The 20438-nt window shown below is 39.9% G+C and overlaps 1 protein-coding gene across 3 annotated transcripts in view; it reads left to right on the top strand.

Annotated features, from left to right (window-relative positions):
• ATRNL1 (attractin like 1) overlaps window positions 1–20438 on the top strand; it is a 498126-nt gene that overhangs the window by 235171 nt on the left and 242517 nt on the right. For all 3 annotated transcript variants that reach the window (XM_053389095.1, XM_053389093.1, XM_053389094.1), the window contains one exon: window positions 18535–18596. In XM_053389095.1, coding sequence (XP_053245070.1) covers window positions 18535–18596 — 62 coding nt within the window. The remainder of the gene's footprint in view (window positions 1–18534; window positions 18597–20438) is intronic.

Raw genomic sequence — 20438 nt, 5'->3', positions numbered from 1 at the left:
AACATTCAAAAACTGAGGTACAAAGGGCGGTCTGCAATTTCAGTTGAGAAAATTGAAAAAAAACTCAGCGGAAGCTGGTCGACTTCCGAGGCGTGTTCAAAAATGGAAGCATTTCCTTCTGGGTTTTCAGCATTTGAAAACCAAAATGTTCAGCTTCTGAGATGCTCAAACACTGAGGTACCACTGTATTGCACTTCTCCTTTGCAACCAAAGCTCAGGAGCTTCTTTGAACTGTGCTTGATACTAGTAGCTTAGAAACTACATATAGCCCAGGAGACTTTTAAAAACAGCCTTTGGAAGCTTTTTTTGTAGCTCTGTCAGCAGAGCCCAAAATGCCCAAAAGAAGACTCACGAGGCAGCATTGGAATAATATTTTATTTATTAAAATATGACAAGATGGTATGAGCTGCAAACCAACATTGACCCCATTAAGCAAATTAAAAGAAGTGGGGATTGAACGTATTCTGGTAGGGACACATCCACTCAGAACTCTGGGTATGTGATGCAGCCACAAGCTGTGGCTCCCCTGCTAAGAATGGGGAGGAAATAACTGCCACCTTGCTAGGAAAACCTTGAGTATGAAGTCAGCACGCTCACCTAGGCCCCACTGTTGAGTGTTCACCTAAAATGTGGATGCTGGCCACCCCTTCCAAGTCCCCCTAGGCAATCAGCACTGGCAGATCCCTGAAGGGTATGCTTTACCCAACTATGTTTCAGTTTCCCAACTGTTTCCTCACACACTTCCTTCTTGCCATACTCAAGGCCTACCAAGGGCTTCCAAACCACACCACTCCCAGAGTGCCAATGAAATTAGTCCTAGCAGTGTTAAGTAGGCAAAAAGCAGGGAGACCCTAAGTCCAATCAAGGAATCTCTCCCTCAAAAATTCCTGCTCAGCCCTTTCAACAGACAACTGGCCAAGCCCAACATATTTCAGATGTCAAAGAAATAAACAACTATCGGACTTTTAGAAGACATCTGAAGGCAGCCTTGTTTAGGGAAGCTTTTAATATTTGGTGAATCATTGTATTTTTATATTCTGCTGGAAGCCACCTAGAGTGGCTGGGGAAACCCAGCCAGGTCGGTGGGGTATAAATATTAAGTTGTTGTTGTTGTTATATGGGAGGGAAGACACTTCAAATTTTCAAAGAAGAACAATTGGGGGACGAGCAGGCTTATAAAACCAAGCTCCTCCCTATCTGCTGGAGGGCCTCACATGACTACCCTCCTCCCCTCTCTTCGGGAGCAACTAACTCCTCCTCCATCATTTTATTAAGAGGGAAGGTGAAGGCCAATATGCCCCCTCCTTAGATATGGGAAGCAGTGTGCAAGACATGAAATACAGATCAGATCTATAGATTAGCCTTCCCCAGCCTGATGCCATCTAGGAATTGAACTGCAGCGTGATTTTCCTACTGGTGTTCATATACCCTTTGTTGTAATATGAAACACTAGTACGTATTGTGGCATGTCAAAAGAAAGCACATTAACTCTGAGTAGTTGAAGCACTATTAACTTCAACAATTGAAAGACCACGCCGAGGTGCAGTACTTTGCATTCTTCAGCAGCAGAACTCATCAACATTTATACATCACAGTTTAAATTGAATTAAGTTTAATTTAATCTAAATTACATGGTTCTAAGTAAATTGGATTTGGTAATTCACTGTTAAGTTGATTGGCAACTGATGTCATAATTTAAATTTACTTTATATATGTGAATCATACTCAGAATCATTCACTTTACAAATTCAATTTCTGGGCTTAGAAAAGGAGAGATGTGTTTAGTAAGATGATCAGGCTTAAAGCTAATCATCCCCCCCCCCCAGATAAGCTCTAAAAATTAATAAGTGTCAATGTGTGTATTACTTGGCAGGTCTTGAATTGGTAAGACATTAATTAAAAATATTAATTAAAAATATTGAGTAAGAGTGACTGGGCAAGCAGCTGATGGCCTGGTTCAGTCATAATACTCAACCATGGTTCATTAAACTAGTTTATTAAAATATAGCTTAGCAGTCTGTGTGAACATATGAAGCTTGCTCAGCCACTCAACTGTGGTTTGCTTACTGTCCTTAAACCATGATTTGAAGCTATGGTTAGTTGTTTGCTTATGAACCTTGATTTGTTTTTAATTGTGACTGATGTTGTATGTGAACCCAGCATGCTTCCTTCACCATGGTTTGTTTGATCAGACCAGACCCAGTTAAACAAGCCATGACTTTTAACCCCCTCCCCTATATGGATTAGCATGATGTGTGAACCACACCAATGTGTCAGCAGAAGTTAATTCAGATGACAGCAGCACTTTTCTGTGAGAATTATTTGTGAATCTTTTCATGCAAGGTGTTGTTTTATGGTTTTATGTTTTATAAGTTCACCTGTAAAATATAGTCCATATCACTAGGAACTTATTTTTAGGGCTAAGGTATAGAACTTTTCCTATTACGTCAAATGTCACTACATAAAAAACCCAGTGTCTTGGTCCTTTAAATAGCTTTGCCCCAATCCCGATAGAGGCTGTATGCATATACCAATAAACTTTGTGGGCATTTTTCTCACTGTGAGAATCAAATGCACCATTAGGACTACATACATCTAGCCCTTAAACAATGCTTCACTTCCACTGTTTGGCTATTCAGAAGGGAGAGAGGGGAAGTGAATTCACTCCCCTCCCTCTTCCCAAACAATACCTAATCATTTTACCAGATGTTTGAGTGTAAGTAAGGATGTGCAATAAAGGGGACGCGGGTGGCGCTGTGGGTAAAACCTCAGCGCCTAGGACTTGCCGATCGCATGGTTGGCGGTTCGAATCCCCGCGGCGGGGTGCGCTCCTGTCGTTCGGTCCCAGCGCCTGACAACCTAGCAGTTCGAAAGCACCCCCGGGTGCAAGTAGATAAATAGGGACCGCTTACCAGCGGGAAGGTAAACGGCGTTCCATGTGCTGCGCTGGCTCGCCAGATGCAGCTTGTCACGCTGGCCACGTGACCCGGAAGTGTCTGCGGACAGCGCTGGGTCCCGGCCTATAGAGTGAGATGAGCGCACAACCCTAGAGTCTGTCAAGACTGGCCCATACGGGCAGGGGTACCTTTACCTTTACCTTTAAGGATGTGCAATATAAGGGTCCAAAGCACATTATTTTGGTGTCAACTCTTTCTTTATCCATAATACAGTATGTTACAACTAGAATTACGGTAATTCTTTTGTTTTTAGTACATACCTTGTTTTGGAAAGAAAGTATTGCTAAATACTAATGGATACTAATGTATTTCATATAACTAGTACATGCATCAACATACAGTGGTACCTCAGTTTAAGAACAGCCCTGTTTACAAAGGATTCGGTTTACAAACTCCACAAAACCAGAAGTAATGTCCTGGTTGGTCTAAGAACGGAATCCAAATGGTGGAAGAGCACCGGCAGTGGGAGGCCTCATTAGGGAACAGTTTCGGTTTAAAAACAGACTTCCGTAACGGATTAAGTTCATAAACCGAGGTACCACGGTATTCTAATCTTACTAGATATGCAAGATCTTCTCTAAGTCCACTATATAATATTGTAATCAAATGATTGACCTGCAAATGTACCTGAGTTCTGATGTCTTTGATTCATGTTGGGGTGTAAAAAATGCTCAAAGTAAAAAATGCTCAAAGTCTTTTCAGGGTTGTCTAACCATGTATAGGGGAGGAGTGATGCAAGAATATGAAATACACTGTAGGGGGGAAAACACTGAAGCCTTTCTCTGGGTCTTTTAGGTCATAAAAAGAAAGGGCATCTAAGGTTTTTTTTAATTGAATATATATGAATATGATTCATAGCCAACGTTCCATTTTCTTTTTTGACATTTGCGTATTTGCTCCCCTGCCCCCCCAAAACACAAAATGAGAAATGAGAAAAATGATCAATAATTATTGAATGTAAGCAGAAGTGAAAATAAATAGTTTTTCCTTTAGAAGATTCTGATGCTTTGGGAAATGTAAACAAATGTGCAGAAATAATTGGTGTGTTGATGTGTAGCACTGTGATATGTAAATAGTTTGCTTTTCATAGGATGCATTTTCCATTAAGGCTGTAGGTAGAAATAATTGATTTTCAAGGAAGTGCATGGCTTGTAGAGAAGTGTTTTGGTTTGTGGGATTTTAATATGGCAAGGAAGGAAAGTTACTACTGTTTATATATCATAGGGTTCTGGAAGGTTCAAATTACATAGGTCTCACAGGGAGAATACTTGTAATGAACAAGATGCTTTGGCAAAATGTAGGTCTTTCTTCTGAGAGTACAGACACTAAGAACTGAAAAGCTAATGCTAATGGTTTTCAACGGACTGTACAACCAGTAAATAATATAAGGCAACCCCCCACCCCATTTATATGTGTTCAGTATGTGCATGGCCACACATACACACATCACTCCAAACCAGAAAGTGACCCAAAAATGTCAAAAAATATCACAAAATGGTGAGGGTGGAGCAGCGTGTCTGCAGTCTTTTTCAATGGTGTTTCAAATACATGTGATTTCACTGATGCTCACGTTGCCTCAGAACATAACCCCCATGTAAATGGGAGGTTGCTTGTATTTAAAATGTAGAATTGTAGCCAACAAATTTGTCCTGTTACCACAAGGATTTCTATCTTTGCAATGGGACTTCCTCTTCCTCTACTCTTCTTACATGCCCCCTTGAACTACTCCAGAAGGTTGAGGGTGCCCACAAAACAGATTTGAGTGTTTGTTTGAAAGGGTGCACAGGAAGAAGAGAGGAAAAGGAAGCCGCATTGTACAGGCAGAAGACCTTGTGCTAATGGGATGACTTCACTGCATACAACTGTTAAACTTTTGAATTGAAAGAAAAATGCATTTTATTACGTTTATGGGAAAATGCAAAAATTGAAAACACCCTGTTCCTATATTTTCTGATTATGTATGTCACAAATTGGGCGTGAATGCATGGGTAGTCATTTGGCTTTGTGCTATAATGAAACATCATGATCCATGCTGCATCCTTCCTTACAGCTGTGAAGCAGACCTCATAGCTCTTGGAATGGAAGTCATGACCCCTCCCATTTTATGTTTCACTGTTTCACCCCATATTCCTATAGTACAGGCAGTTGACCCTAAATAAACCACAGGTATACTTGGGAGCAAGTGTCTGCAGTCACAGATCAATAAAGCGTGTTTCCCCATTCCTGACTGAGAGGTTTTGCAACTTGAAAGCCTGCAGTTCTTGGACACTGGAAGTACATCCTTTTCCCTCAACAAGATCCCATCATTCAGGCCATGGATTTTGCTGTGAAAATAGCAAATGGTTACCTTAATTAAAACAGCAGCTTGCAAACAGAATAAATCCATGTGTGGGGAAAAAATCATATCATGAAGGGACTATTAAGCATGAATATAAATCCCCCTTAGTTACAAAGAGAGAACTCCATATCTTGTAGAAGTACTGAAAATACACTTCTGGAATTTCAATGGGACTGTTATGAATATGTGTGAAGCGCGATGAAGTGCTATATTACAATTCCTTGAATTGCTGTGGTGATGTTCTGGCATCTTTCAATCAGAGGTTATGTTAAGAAGAGCATCTCAGGTTACCAGACTCTCAAGTTAATGTTTTTGACATTTCCCCTAAGGGGCTACATAAAATATTCCCACCTCTTTATGAATTAAGGAACATAAGAAAATGCCAGGGTTCTCAAATAAAAGGCAGTAACATTCAGGCATACATGTAAATAAATTTAAAGTACGGTACTTGTTCTAGCGTTCACCCTTATTTAAGTACAGTGTTTGTTTACCATGGGATTATAAGACTAGCAGAGGGAGCAGTTTGCCATGCTTTGCAAGAAAAGATGCAGGCAAGTAAACTAGAATTAAATTGTGAATGACTTTTCTTGAGTATGATAAGCTGAGGAGAATGCTCTCAACTATCCACACAGCGATCCTTTAAAGGAAGGACTGGTTTGGAGTACACAGCCAGATCATTATCCTGCTATCAGGCTGTTTTTTTCCATAAGCCTATTTCAAAGTAGTGAGAGAAAGGAGTAAAAGAAGATAGCATTTTAGGAACAGTCAGCAACCATTGCTGTTCACCATCTCCTAGGCTTTTCCTCTAGGATGCTAGCAACCCATGTAACCATCCCAAACTTTTGAGTGACCTATCGTTTCCCATCTCATAAGGAAATGCTGCTGTGGACGTTGCTTTTTTTACTATTCCTCACTTCATCCAGAGGAATAGAAGGTTACCTTTGTTCTCCTGAGTCTTCTCTCATGTTCTCTAGCTGTATGCCACACTTCTACTGTAAAATAAGACCCAATCTCTCACATAGATTAAGACTTGCTTTACAAAATTCCAGGTGACATGATAATATAACCTGCTTCCCCACACTCATTGTTTATCAAATGTATGGTGCTGTTGATGACAGCTGGATGCAGTGGTCTGTGCAAGATCCTGTATGACAGGTATAGATAGATAGATAATACTTTATTCGGCTATAAGCCCACAAGGTAAAACCAATCAATAAATAAAATAGCGTTTTACATTCTAAAATATCAACTAAAATATTTCAACGCATAATCTCCTTCACATTACATACAATCTCTAGATGTACCATATTGTGGCCTTGAATATAAAGATGGTGGATAGAGTTTACTAGATTTTTAATAGTCATGCAGCATTCCATGAAGTCTTTTATATGAAAGAACTGAATTCAGGAATCTGGCAACCTGCAATGTTCTATAAGAGTCAACGTGCTGGAGTAGATAGGCTAGATGTAATTCAGGTGGTTTAGCAACAGTTTCCAAAATGATTGAACTCAGAATCCTTGATCGGGGTACAATATATAAAGGACAATTAAACAAGATATGATAAAGGGATTCTATTGATTTGTTGTCACATTCGCATAAAACAGAGGTTTTACTGTTAGAAAATCTATTGCTCAGCACATTTGAGGGGAACACATTAAATCTGGCTCTAACAAAAGCGAATCTATGCGACGCAACCGATAAGGTAGACAGATATCGAGGTATCTGGGACATAAATGTAATGCCCTGATTTATCGGGGAACATGTACCTCCACCTGTAGTAAGATTTTGTTGCAAATCAACCTCCAATCTTTGTTTGATGACCTTTTTTGCTGTAATTAGATCTAAATTTAGTATATCGGAAGGAGAGATTCCATAAGACAACAGTTTGGAATGGATTTTTGTTGCCCATGGGCTGGTAAATTCATCCCTCCAAAGGCACTGAATAAGATGGTAATTGGGCAATTTATGCCAAAGGGACAGCCAGTAATTAAAGGCATGTCTCCACATCAGGATCTCTAAGGAGGGGGTCTTAAGTTCTAAGCGAATAGCCGAGTTGCTTACACAGGAGGGTAGTTTCAAAAGGCGTCTGAGAAAAAGATTTTGCAATGTCACCAGAGGCATGAGGTTTACAAAAGCGCCCCATAAAGGGACCGCATAGGCCATAGTTGCAACCACTTTTGCACTATAAACTTTTAAGGCAGAAGGAACATGCATAGCCCCCTCTGTAAAGAAAAAGCGTAATAGAGCGTAGATAAGGGCTTTGCCCTTATTTTGTAAGTATGTGATATGCGCTTTCCATCCCATATTATGCTGGAAGTAAATTCCTAGATATTGAAATTTGTAGACTTGTTCAATTGGCTTCCCCTCGAGTTCCCACCTATACAATTTACGACTCCTGGAAAAAATTAGAACTTTAGATTTGGAATGATTAATAGTAAGTAAATTTGTTTCATATGACAGGTATGAGGAAGCTATGGCCCTCCAGATGTTGTTGAACTCTTAACTCCTGCCCTGTTGTAACAGAAATTAGTATTGTTATTGGAAAACAGGTCACTTTGGATCCGAAATTACGTCTTTTATTCATTTTTGATGGTGCTAATGTCAATATTATTTGTCAGGAATTTTATATCTTCTGGTCGCCGCTCATTTGGTGATTTCTCAAGAATTGAAGGATGCAGCTTGTTACTCTTTGGACTTAGGGTTTTCAAAAGTTGTGTTTATTGCTGTCTCTGAATAACTGACCCATGAGATACATGTCGCCAGGGGCAGCATGGACCCCTCAGACATTGGATCTGTTTGGGGGCTGTTTGTGATTTATATGACCAAGCAATTTCATGGTTGTCACATTGCTACTAAATATTATTTTATCTGGTGAGGTTTATGAATAATTGATAAATTTTGTTTAAATATGAAACTTGTATCCCACTATAGAATATATTTTATGTTATTCATTTTTTAACTTTAAAAAAGCATGTACTTTTATTCTCCTTGCCTTTATGACTATTTTTATGGTGTATTTTACTTTGTTGTTTCATTTGCAAATATTATTTTTAATAATAATAAAAAGCTTCCCTTTCATGGCACCTTAAATTAACTGCCTGGCACAGTTGCCTCACTCTTCTTAATAGTAAGGCCAGCACTGAGCTGTACTAATGGAAACTTGTCTGTCCAGCATGAAGGTTTCCTTATCAAAATAGTTTCACTGGATTTACAAGATGAGTATGGTGGTCATAATGTTTATATAAAATAGACTTTTGGTTCTCATTTGATTGAAATATCCTGACTATGCCAACGAGAGAGACTGCGAGCATCTCTGTTTTTGATGGTATTATCAATGGCTGATCAAGACAAAGGCAGGTGCTACAAGAATGAGCCTGTATGATCTGCTGAGGGAAACTTGGTTTGGATGTTCAACAAAGTACAGATGAAATTGGTGCCACGCAAAGATCACAAAATGGGATTTCTACAGAGTAGCACTAGAAACATAAATGTTATGAAAGGCAGATACCTTTGGGATATGATAGGCCACAGACTTCCATGTAATCTATTACTCCCGCTGATAAAAACCTTTTGATTTGTGGGTTAAACCTTGAGGCTCTGCAAGTAACCTCATAAATATGCTAATCTGGTGAAATCAAGTAAAGCACAAGCACTATTGCAAAAACACAGTTTTTATTATTCCATAGCTTTCATAGTTTTATAGCACTAGCTTCATTCATAAAAATAACATTTGAAAGATTGCTGTCTTTATATTTTGGAAACTGCTTTACCCTTTTCTTGGCATCTCACCAATGTCATGCAGATTTTCCAAATGCATTAAGCCTGCAACTTACGAATATTTAACTTGTGTGCATTCAGTCTTATGTGCATAGCATTTTTTAAAAATAAAATAAAACAGGCAGGGTTCTGGGATGAAAGACACTGGCAATCCCATCTCCCATTTAATCCAATAGGTTTTGACTTTACACAATTTTGACTTTAGATGTGATCTGTGGAATGTAACCTCCGTAATTTGCAGGCTTAGTGTAGAATTATGAATGATTTCAATATTCAGGTAAAAAGCTCATTTTAACTTTCTACATTTCCCAACCAACCTTTTCCAAACTGCAAGAACGCTTTGACAATTTGATTATTAAAAGAGAGAGTTATATGTGTATTAAAAACCCCACATGTGATTGTTACCACTTTTATTAGGTCACTGCAGCAAACCATTTGTTTAATAAGCGTGCTGCTCTAGGATAGCCAGAAATTATATATACATGTGCACACAAACACACATATTTTTATATAGTGCCTGCAAGGGTAAACATTTTGAACTTTGTATGGGTCTTCCAGCACTGTATGTTATGGAATATTTTTAAACAAATATAAAACTCATCAGTTACTTTAAACTTTAAATGCAGTAGTAGGCTATAATAATGGAGGACTGTGTCTGTGGGTTCTGTTTTATAACTAAATTGTTTCTATGAAGAATAATGATTTCAGTTTGTAAGCATTCAGACACCAGTCTGGGATTGCAATCAGGCCCTGGTGTGCTAATATTCCTGTCAGCTTCAGAGCACCAGGGCCTAAGCACTTCTGGCATCATGAAAGAGAGGCCTTGGAGGGGGGGACCCACTTTGCACCTTACTTTTGGTCCTACTGAGAAATCTGATGTGGTATGTAGAGTGTCCTACTAAGATGGGGAAAACCAGGGTTCAAACCCTTTCATAATAGTTATGCTCACTAGGGGACCACTCAGTTGGTCACTAGAGCCCTTTTCAAATTAACTGTCTCCTCTTGTGCAGCAAACACATTGAAGGGGACTCTACCTTTAAAGGTAAAGGACCCCTGTATAGTTAAGTGCAGTCAAAGGCAACACTCATCTCACTGAGGCTGAGGGAGCCAGCGTTTGTCCGCAGACAGCTTTCCTGGTCATGTGGCCAGCATGACTTAGAATCATAGAATCATAGAGTTGGAATAGACCACAAGGGCCATCGAGTCCAACCCCCTGCCAAGCAGGAAACACCATCAGAGCACTCCTGACATATGGTTGTCAAGCCTCTGCTTAAAGACCTCCAAAGAAGGAGACTCCACCACATTCCTTGGCAGCAAATTCCACTGTCGAACAGCTCTTACTGTCAGGAAGTTCTTCCTAATGTTTAGGTGGAATCTTCTTTCTTGTAGTTTGGACCCATTGGTCCGTGTCCGCTTCTCTGGAGCAGCAGAAAACAACCTTTCTCCCTCCTCTATATGACATCCTTTTATATATTTGAACATGGCTATCATATCACCCCTTAACCTCCTCTTCTCCAGGCTAAACATGCCCAGCTCCCTTAGCCGTTCCTCATAAGGCATCGTTTCCAGGCCTTTGACCATTTTGGTTGCCCTCCTCTGGACACGTTCCAGTTTGTCAGTATCCTTCTTGAACTGTGGTGCCCAGAACTGGACACAGTACTCCAGGTGAGGTCTGACCAGAGCAGAATACAGTGGCACTATTACTTCCCTTGATCTAGATGCTATACTCCTATTGATGCAGCCCAGAATTGCATTGGCTTTTTTAGCTGCCGCGTCACACTGTTGGCTCATGTCAAGTTTGTGGTCAACCAAGACTCCTAGATCCTTTTCACATGTACTGCTCTCAAGCCAGGTGTCACCCATCTTGTATTTGTGCCTCTCATTTTTTTTGCCCAAGTGCAATACTTTACATTTCTCCCTGTTAAAGTTCATTTTGTTTGTTTTGGCCCAGTTCTCTAATCTGTCAAGGTCGTTTTGAAGTGTGATCCTGTCCTCTGGGGTGTTAGCCACCCCTCCCAGTTTGGTGTCATCTGCAAATTTGATCAGGATGCCCTTGAGTCCATCATCCAAGTCGTTGATAAAGATGTTGAATAAGACCGGGCCCAAGACAGAACCCTGTGGCACCCCACTAGTCACTCTTCTCCAGGATGAAGAGGAACCATTGATGAGCACCCTTTGGGTTCGGTCAGTCAGCCAGTTACAAATCCACTGAGTGGTAGCATAGTCAAGACCGCATTTTACCAGCTTCTTTACAAGAATATCACGGGGCACCTTGTCAAATGCCTTGCTGAAATCAAGGTAGGCTACATCCACTGCGTTCCCTTCATCTACCAGGCTTGTAATTCTGTCAAAAAACGAGATCAGGTTAGTCTGACATGACTTATTTTTCAGAAATCCATGCTGACTATTGGTGATCACAGCATTCCTTTCTAGGTGCTCACAGACTGTTTGCTTAATGATCTGCTCCAGAATCTTCCCTGGTATTGATGTCAGACTGACTGGGCGATAATTATTTGGGTCCTCTCTTTTCCCCTTTTTGAAAATAGGGACAACATTTGCCCTCCTCCAGTCTGCCGGGACTTCGCCTGTTCTCTAGGAATTCTCAAAGATGACTGCCAGTGGTTCTGAGATCACATCTGCCAGTTCTTTTAATACTCTTGGATGCAGTTCATCTGGCCCTGGAGACTTGAATACATCTAAACTAGCCAAGTATTCTTGTACTATCTCCTTAGTTATTCTGGGCTGTGTTTCCTCTGCTGAATCATTTGCTCCAAATTCTTCAGGTCGGGCATTGTTTTCTTTATCGGAGAAGACTGACGCAAAGAAGGCATTGAGGAGTTCAGCCCTTTCTGTGTCCCCTGTTTGCATTTCACCATCTTCTCTTCTGAGTGACCCCACTGTTTCTTTGTTCTTCCATTTGCTACGGACATACCCATAAAAGCCTTTTTTGTTGCTTTTAACCTCTCTAGCAAGCCTGAGTTCATTCTGTGCTTTAGCTTTTCTGACTTTGTGTCTACATGTGCTGGCTATTTGTTTGAATTCCTCTTTGGTGGTTTCCCCCCTTTTCCATTTTTTGTACACATCCTTTTTTAATCTTAACTCAGTTAAAAGTTCTTTAGATAGCCACCCTGGCTTCTTTAGGCACCTTCTATGTTTCCGTCTCATTGGTATTGCCTGAAGTTGTGCTTTTACTATCTCCCTCTTAACAAACTCCCAGCCATCATGAACTCCCTTTCCTTTTAGTATTACTGTCCATGGGATCTTACTTAAACTGCTTCTGGCACATGGAACACCATAACAAGTGCCAGAGGACACGAAAACATTGTTTACCTTCCTGTCACAGCAGTACCTATTTATCTGCATGCACTGGTATGCTTTCAAACTGCTAGGTTGGCAAAAGTTGGGACAGAGCAATGGGAACTCACTCCTTCACGCAGATTCGAACTGCCGATCCTCTGATCGGCAAGGTCGATATACCTTTACCTCTACCTTTAATCCCACATTGACTGTCATCCATGAGTTCCCCAATATCTATCTGATGGATGTGATATGTGAAAACAGAACCTGCCATAGGTTCTTCACCCAGATGGGAATCTTTGAATGTTCAGCATTTGTGATAATGTAGAGAGCATTTGTCTTTTTTTCAGACGTTGCTCCAAACATGTTGAGGTGGGTCAGTAGATGCTGTTTCACTTCCCCTCCTACACATTCTCCATACCTGTGGAAGGCATTTGCCAAAAAAGGGTTTATTTCAACCTCAAAAAATGGGACACAAGGGCAGTAGCACAGCTTAAAACAGTACTTTTTTATGACTGGCTTATGGAGCACCATAAGGTATTTTGTGTGGTCCCCCATCCACCCTGTTGCACCTGGTGGGAACTCTGCTCTACTCTGTTGAGAACAGATACCACAGAGATCACCCTCCCATTTACCACGTGTCTCAGATTTAATACAGAGCTGGTGGATGTGTCTATACATGTACACATATTTCAGCTGGAAATCAAGCACTGAGGAAGAAGAAGCTCCACAACCTGCAACATGGCAAGGCATTTTTAATACTAGCCCATATTAGTGTCATGTGTTCTAAAATGAGTTATTATTTGGATATTTCACATATAGTGCATTTTATTTTAGGTAAAACAAGGCAGGAAATTGTAATTTGTTCTTTTCCTGTTCCTCCAAATGAAAATGCCACATAACATTTTTTTCATTTGCCTCTTGTATCTAATTGTTGTCTCTTGTACTTCTAAAGTTGAAAGTTTGTCTTAGTCAGAAGGGGTGTTACTTGTTTTCCTTGGGAAAATATAGCAGACAATTGACACTAAAATGCGTTAATCTTAAGACTTTGTCAATACCAACTCCTTCTACGACAGAACATGCATTTTGGCTCTGTGGGAGTGCATAATAATTTTATCCAGGAAGAAATTCAATTACAATTTTTGATGATACTGTAAGAAGTAATAATTTTATAGAGTTTAAGTATCCATATCAGTACTCTCCAGGCAGTTTACTTTGCATTGTGCCCGACCGTATCATATTAAATATGTCATCAGGGCTCAGTGATTAGTAACCCCTCTGCTAAAGTTTTACTGTCTTTTTTTGTTTTTCCTATTTATAATTTCTTAATTTATTAACAATGAAAAATGAAAGAATGTAATTAATGAATGTGAAAAGATTTTTTTTTTGCTGTCATAACTGATGCTGGCAGAAACATGTATTTTAGTGTGGAGCAAATAAAATAAAAACCTAGTCATCGAGAAGTATTGGAAGGTTTAGAGCAAGCTTCCTCAACCTCGGCCCTCCAGATGTTTTTGGCCTAAAACTCCCATGATCCCTAGCTAGCAGGGCCAGTGGACAGGGATGCTGGGTCTCAAAACATCTGAAGGGCCGAGGTTGAGGAAGCCTGGTTTAGACTTTTTGTGGATTGGAGTCATTTATTGTAAATCTGAAGTTTCAAATCTGGTTTATCATGCTTAACTTTCCTAAACTTGATTTGTGATCATGCCTGTGAGCATGTCCTTCACATGTATTATGGCTTGAACTACCATAGTATAGGACTATGAGACTGTGGGCAGGAAGCTGAAGGGTTTTGGGGCACAAGTGGGTTTCTTCATCACTCCTTCCTGCTGAAGGTTGTGGACCAGGAAGATAGAGGTGAATACTGGAAGTAAATCACTGGCCGCACAGGTGTTGTTTTCATGAAAGTTTGGCTTCATAGAATCATAGAATTGTAGAGTTGAAAGGGACCACGAGGGTCATTTAGTCCACCCCCTGGAATGCAGGCACCCTTTTGCTCAATGTGGGGCTTGAACCCACAACCTTGAGATTGTCTCATGCCTTACTGACAAGGTCTCCACTTCCTTGAGGAAGGACTTCTGGTAAGAGATGGTGTGGCAGACAGCAGAGCCAGACCAGTGTCCAGTGATGCAGTCCCTCAGAAATTCCACCAGAGTGCTGGAGCCTCTCTCTGATTAAGCTACCAAGACAGCTAGCCAGAGCAGGGGGCAGGGGAGAGAATAAAATGAGCAGTTTCTGAGGGAGTTTCTTAAATTAGGGATAGAGAAAGAAAGAGCTGGAGTTTGACAGGGACAGAGATAGGACTTGATTTGAAATGTGAGGTAGGGATTAGGATAGGATTTGACTGAGGGAGAAATGGTTCTGATTTGAGATGTTCCACACCGAGGAGACTATCTATAGCACTATATGTAAAGGAAATTTATACTTGTGAAGAGGTCCATGGCCTGGGGCATGGAAGGCTGATTCAGAGTACATGAGTAAAAATTGTAGGGGAGGGAAACAGCAGTGACCTTACTGTGTGTTTCTGCTATACACTTCCAAGCCAGACTGAAAATTTGGGTGATGCCTTCCTAGAGGAGATTACAAAACATTAAAAAAGAGGGATTTGGTATTGACCGAGGCTCTGAGATTACATCCACAAGCTTCTTCAGTAATCTATACATCATTTATTCAGTAATAGTGTATTTGGTTGCCTTTTGATATGATGAAAATTCACATACACCTGCTTATGAAATAACTGAGGTTAAAATATTTTCATATGACTACCGTGGTATAATCAACTGGACTGTGATTATTGATTGCAGTAGTTTTCCTTGATAATATATTTGTGTATGTGTGTAATGAACAATTCAAATAATAATAATAATAATAAATAATAAATTTTATTTATATCCCGCCCTCCCCAGCCAAAGCCGGGCTCACGGCGGCTAACAACAATAAAACAATACAAAAGTACAACACAAACAACACTCTAAAATCATTCATTATAAAATTAATTAAATTCAAGCCACTGGCCACCATTGGGCCAGAGCTCCGCGAAGATTGCCGAGGGAGGGAGTCAGGCTGTGCCCTGGCCAAAGGCCTGGCGGAACAGCTCTGTCTTGCAGGCCCTGCGGAAAGATGTCAAGTCCCGCAGGGCCCTAGTCTCTTCTGACTTCTCTGTGGCCTGGGACCTTCAAGATGTTTTTATTTGAAGACCGTAAGTTTCTCTGTGGGGCATACCAGGAGAGGTGGTCCCGTAGGTACGAGGGTCCTAGGCCGTATAGGGCTTTAAAGGTTAAAACCAGCACCTTAAACCTGATCCATAATGCTGAATGCTGATACCATAAGTGAAAATTATTATCATCATGCAGAATGTAAAACCTCCTTCAACAAATGGCTTTTTAATAATATAACTATGATAGAACTCTGTTGGAAATTGTTTATATTTTATCTGTATTTTATCTTCCCATTTAAAACTAGTACTCTGAAGAAACCCTACAGACTGCAATATATGTCTTACATCATTGGTTTATGTAGCCCCAAATGGTCTCTCCTGTCTAATGACAGATCTCGAAAGCCTTAGGCAGAGGTCTTTTCTTGTTCTGCTGCCTGATATTGGCTTTTAACTGGGGAAAATTATTTCTGCAATTCACGTGCTTTTCTTTGGCTGTTTTCATGAAGCTGTAAGCCAGAACTTTCCAAACTGCGTGTCATGACTTGTTAGTGTGTCAGCTGCAGTGTGTAGGTGTGTTGCGGGAATGTTCCCCACACTCCTCCCAGGGCTTGAAAGGAGTTGGCTTAATCTCTAGTTTGCTAGTAAAACTAAATTACTGTGTCGTGAAATGATGCATGTCTAAAAAGTGTGTCACCGATATTAAAAGTTTGGAAAGCTCTGCTGTAAGCCATAAACCATAGCTTACCACGCACAAGCAAATCACTCACTTTTCATTCACGGCAAGAGGAAGAGAAGGAAGAGAAGGAGCCACCACTGGAGCTGAGCCGCACTCAGCTCCGTGCTTTGCCTCCATGTTTTTTGGGCATGGAGCTGGCGCCCTTGGTCCCAGGTAAGCCCCTGGGCTTAATGATTTCACCCATGATAAATTAGTCTCTGCCCGACACTGTGTTGCAACATCTAACATCCTGTGATACTATTATCTGTGGAAAGCGAAATTATGAAGAATTAAATGTATTCCGTACAATAATTTCCAGAGGTTTTTTCTATAGGGCACATGAGTTGGGAAACAGGAGAAAAGACTTAAAGCCCCATCCACTCACTTTCCCTCTCCCTCCCGTCCCCATCCATTCTTCTTTTCTGTTGTGTCATTCAGACTGCAAAACTGAGAACAGGTATTATTTTATTGTTACTCTGTGTAAAAAATAAACTGGGAGCCTTTTTTTGGCTGAAGAGTGGGAAATAATGCTTCAGTTAAATAAATAATCAAGCCACTTCCATTAGGAAAAGTTGAGGTGCAGAAGCCGATGCAGTATTTAATAATCCCCCCAAAATTGCTGTGCACAAAATGTGATGCTAAGAAGGTACGCAAGGAAATATGGTGGCAATGCAGGAAAAGGAACAGATTAGGATTAGAATATTTGGTTGTGGTGCAACAAGGAAGTAAATTATTCCATGACTATCACCTTTAAGTGGAAATATGCTCATGTAAGCAACTTGTGCAGTACTTTTTTGCAAAGTAATTGAAAACAGAATTACTGAAAGTTCTGCATATATACTACAAAACACTGAACCAGGTTGACTCTAGGGATATCATTAGCTGGTGCAGTTTTATTTTTGTTTTTTAAATGTTAAATATGTATTGAAAGTAGTTGTTTTTTTAAAAAACCCAACAACTAAGGATGTGTTGCAAAGAGAAGACTATTTTGAACCTTCCAAGAGACCTACATTCAACCATGGTTTGGAAATCTGTAATTGCCAACTGTCTGTTAAATCCAGTCTCCAGCAAGAAGAGTAGAGCACTATTTTTTGAAAATGGCTCTGTGCATGCAGATGAACCTGGGAGCAGAACTTGCCTGTATTGCCATTTGCATGCATGCCTATTGTTCCTCATCTAGCAAGAAAGCTATATGTAGAAGTCTCTTTTCATGTGTTGGATTGAAATATCTTACAAGCTTCTTGTATCCCATTTTTATTAAATGTAGTGATCAAAGACAAATGTTAGGTTCAAGATTTCAGTGTTCAATGATGTAAGCTGGGACGGGAGGAGATGGCCAGGGTAATGGGGTGTGTGATATCACAGAAGAAAAAAATGTGCCCTTTCACAAAATCAGAGGTTTTGAGGAAGTGGGGGCTTCATGCGGTGCTGGCTGGAAGAGACTACACTGAGAAACTGGGGAACATGAGTGGCTGCTGCTTGGTAACCAAGCTTGCTGAAGTTATGAGATGAGCAACAAGAAACACTCTTGGAATGTAATGTTCTGAACTTCCTGCATCAAAACCCAGGTTGTAAATATGTGTAAAATAAACCATATTTCTTAAAGACACTAGTCTCCAGTGTGTCTCATTCCAAAGGAACAAAAACCCTGGTTAAGTGCCAAGACCCCTGGCATTTTGCTATTGCTTGGCAGAATTAGGGTGGCGTGTAACAATATATTTGTTTTTTCTGAATTATTTTATTTGCTTTGTACTAATTTAACAATCTTAATTAACCAGCATAAAATACGTTTTGTGTTTTGTCACCAATATTCCCTCTTTCCCTGACATAAATATAAGCCCCTACCCCTGAATTATTTACCCAAATATCCCTCCAAATTCAGGCAAAAACAAAAGACTAGCTGTCATATTATTCCTAAGTTCTTATGTTCTTACCCAAGTCAAATACTGTATATTGAATTGGGCTTAGGTTCGTATATAATACATTCATGTTTCCAGTCTATCCAGCTCTTAATCTGGAGTTAAGATATTAGGCAGGACAAGGTTGTTTGTTTGATAAAATGTATGCACCACTTGATTGTAAAAAAAAACCCCTCTCAAAATGGTTAGACTTGATGGATTGGTAACATAATTTGCTTACATAATGTAGGCCTTAGAAAATGATGTATATGATCAATAACAGGTTGACTTCAGCCATTCTGTTTTCATTTAACCAACTAGACAGAACACCTCTGTCTAAAGCAGCCTCAGTAAAAAATGACCATGTTTCCCCCCCACTTTCTTTCTCTTTTCAGATCGCATTTTCACAACACAATACCATCATGGACCTGGTACAGTTTTTTGTTACCTTCTTCAGGTAAATTTTCCACTCTCAACAATTGATATATGCGAAGTTATGTGATGTTCAAACTTGGATATTTTACCCCTTTTGTATAATTCTTAAAAACATCATAGAGCACACAATCTGTATTATGCAGGTACTGAAGTACCACAGCTCCCCCCCTTTTTTTGGTGATTTGACTTGTGAATAGTCACACTCGCATTCTGACGGCTGTCTTCCCATATTTAAGGTTAAGTATTTTTTCTAACATGTGAAAATGGAATCATAACAAGTATATATTACATGGCTCACTTCTTGATTATCTCAGAGTTTTCTTTGCTTGTGCTCTTATTTGGGTTTGATTGCAAGCTTTTTTCCCCTGAATGGTGAGCCTCCTTTCAGGAAAGGAGCTTAAACTAGGGGTGAACAAAAACAGCCACTTCCAATCTCCCACCCTATTTGCAGATAGTAAATTTTGGCTGTTTCCAGTTTCATTTTGGGGAGCCAAACCACTTGAGGGAGGGAGCTTACAGTTGTGGCTGAGAGCTGCTTGGTTTGTCTTTCTCTTCTTCTCTTAATAGCTCTTAATAGCTTAATAGCTCACTTTGCTGGCAGCTTTTGCAGCAGAGTACCAAGAGGACTTGAACGGCTGTTACTCCCATTCTTCCTCTGCCCCCTCTGCAATTGTAACCTTCTTCCATTCCCCCAAATCATTTCTCCCTTTTTTCTGTTTTGATGAACCAGTGAGTAGTTACAAACCATTATTATGATTGGTGCTAACATATTTTAACCATGATGAAGTCATGTGGGGGGAATTAGTATGAGAGAGCAGGTAAGCACCTAGTGCAGCAGCTTACTCTAGACCTCTTAACCATAGATTGTGATCTGCACCAGTCCAATGAGCCCTTTTAATCTGCTTTGGTTCTGTTGTGTGTGTGTGTGTGTGTGTGTGTGTGTGTGTGTGTGTGTACACACACACACACACATACATATATATGTGTGTGTGTGTGTGTGTGTGTGTGTGTGTGTGTAAATCTTATTTCACAGTTCATTTTGGGAACAAAGAAGGGATTTCAGATAATGGATAATAATCAACTAAGACACACTTAAATTACTTGTCTATTGATTTAAATGTGTCCATTCTGAGTATGAGCAATATTGGATGTCACCATTTAGCTTCAAAGACTGTATGACAAGTATAAACCCTTGGCTATTAAGTTTTCACTAATAACTTTTTATTTTGCATGTCATGTATTTTCAAATAGAGTGAAAATACTACAATAACTCCAAAATGCATTTCAACTTGGTTTAAATGTTCATTTATGTTTTAGATTTTACATTACAAACAATTACACATGCCACTTGTCCAGAGTAAGTGGAATTTATAGCCTCAGTTGTGCAAATGTCCTTGACATTTTATTCCACACGGAAAGCCCTTTCATTAAACACTCCATCCCCCTTTGACTCACTGCTCTCCTATCCCAATCAATGAAATGGTGGAGCAAAAAAAGGGGTTCTGTAATTCTTTTTAGCTTGATTCTTGGCAATGGCTTAACAGATTTACATTGTACCATTTGTGAGTCTCTGGGACAGATATTTATTATTAATGCATCTCTGAGTCTGGTGGAAATAAGTGTTTTGACAGTTAATAAGTTGGCTTAATGTTAATAAGTTGGCTTAATGTAACTAATAAAGCTGTTTCCTTAAAACAAAACAGAAACACTTGTATATATTAGCTTTCTCATACATTTTTTTGAGAGTGGGGGCTTGATACTCAGAGCCTGAAATCCTGTTGTTTGCCATCCATTTTCTCATAGCAGTCTTACTTGGGAATGAGCAATTAACATTTCTTTGCTTGGAATGCCAAGATAGCTTGCC

The sequence above is a fragment of the Podarcis raffonei genome, chromosome 5 (assembly GCF_027172205.1).
Source record: "Podarcis raffonei isolate rPodRaf1 chromosome 5, rPodRaf1.pri, whole genome shotgun sequence".
In the NCBI taxonomy this organism is placed as follows: Eukaryota; Metazoa; Chordata; class Lepidosauria; order Squamata; family Lacertidae; genus Podarcis; species Podarcis raffonei.
This window is presented reverse-complemented; position numbering and strand designations above follow the sequence as displayed.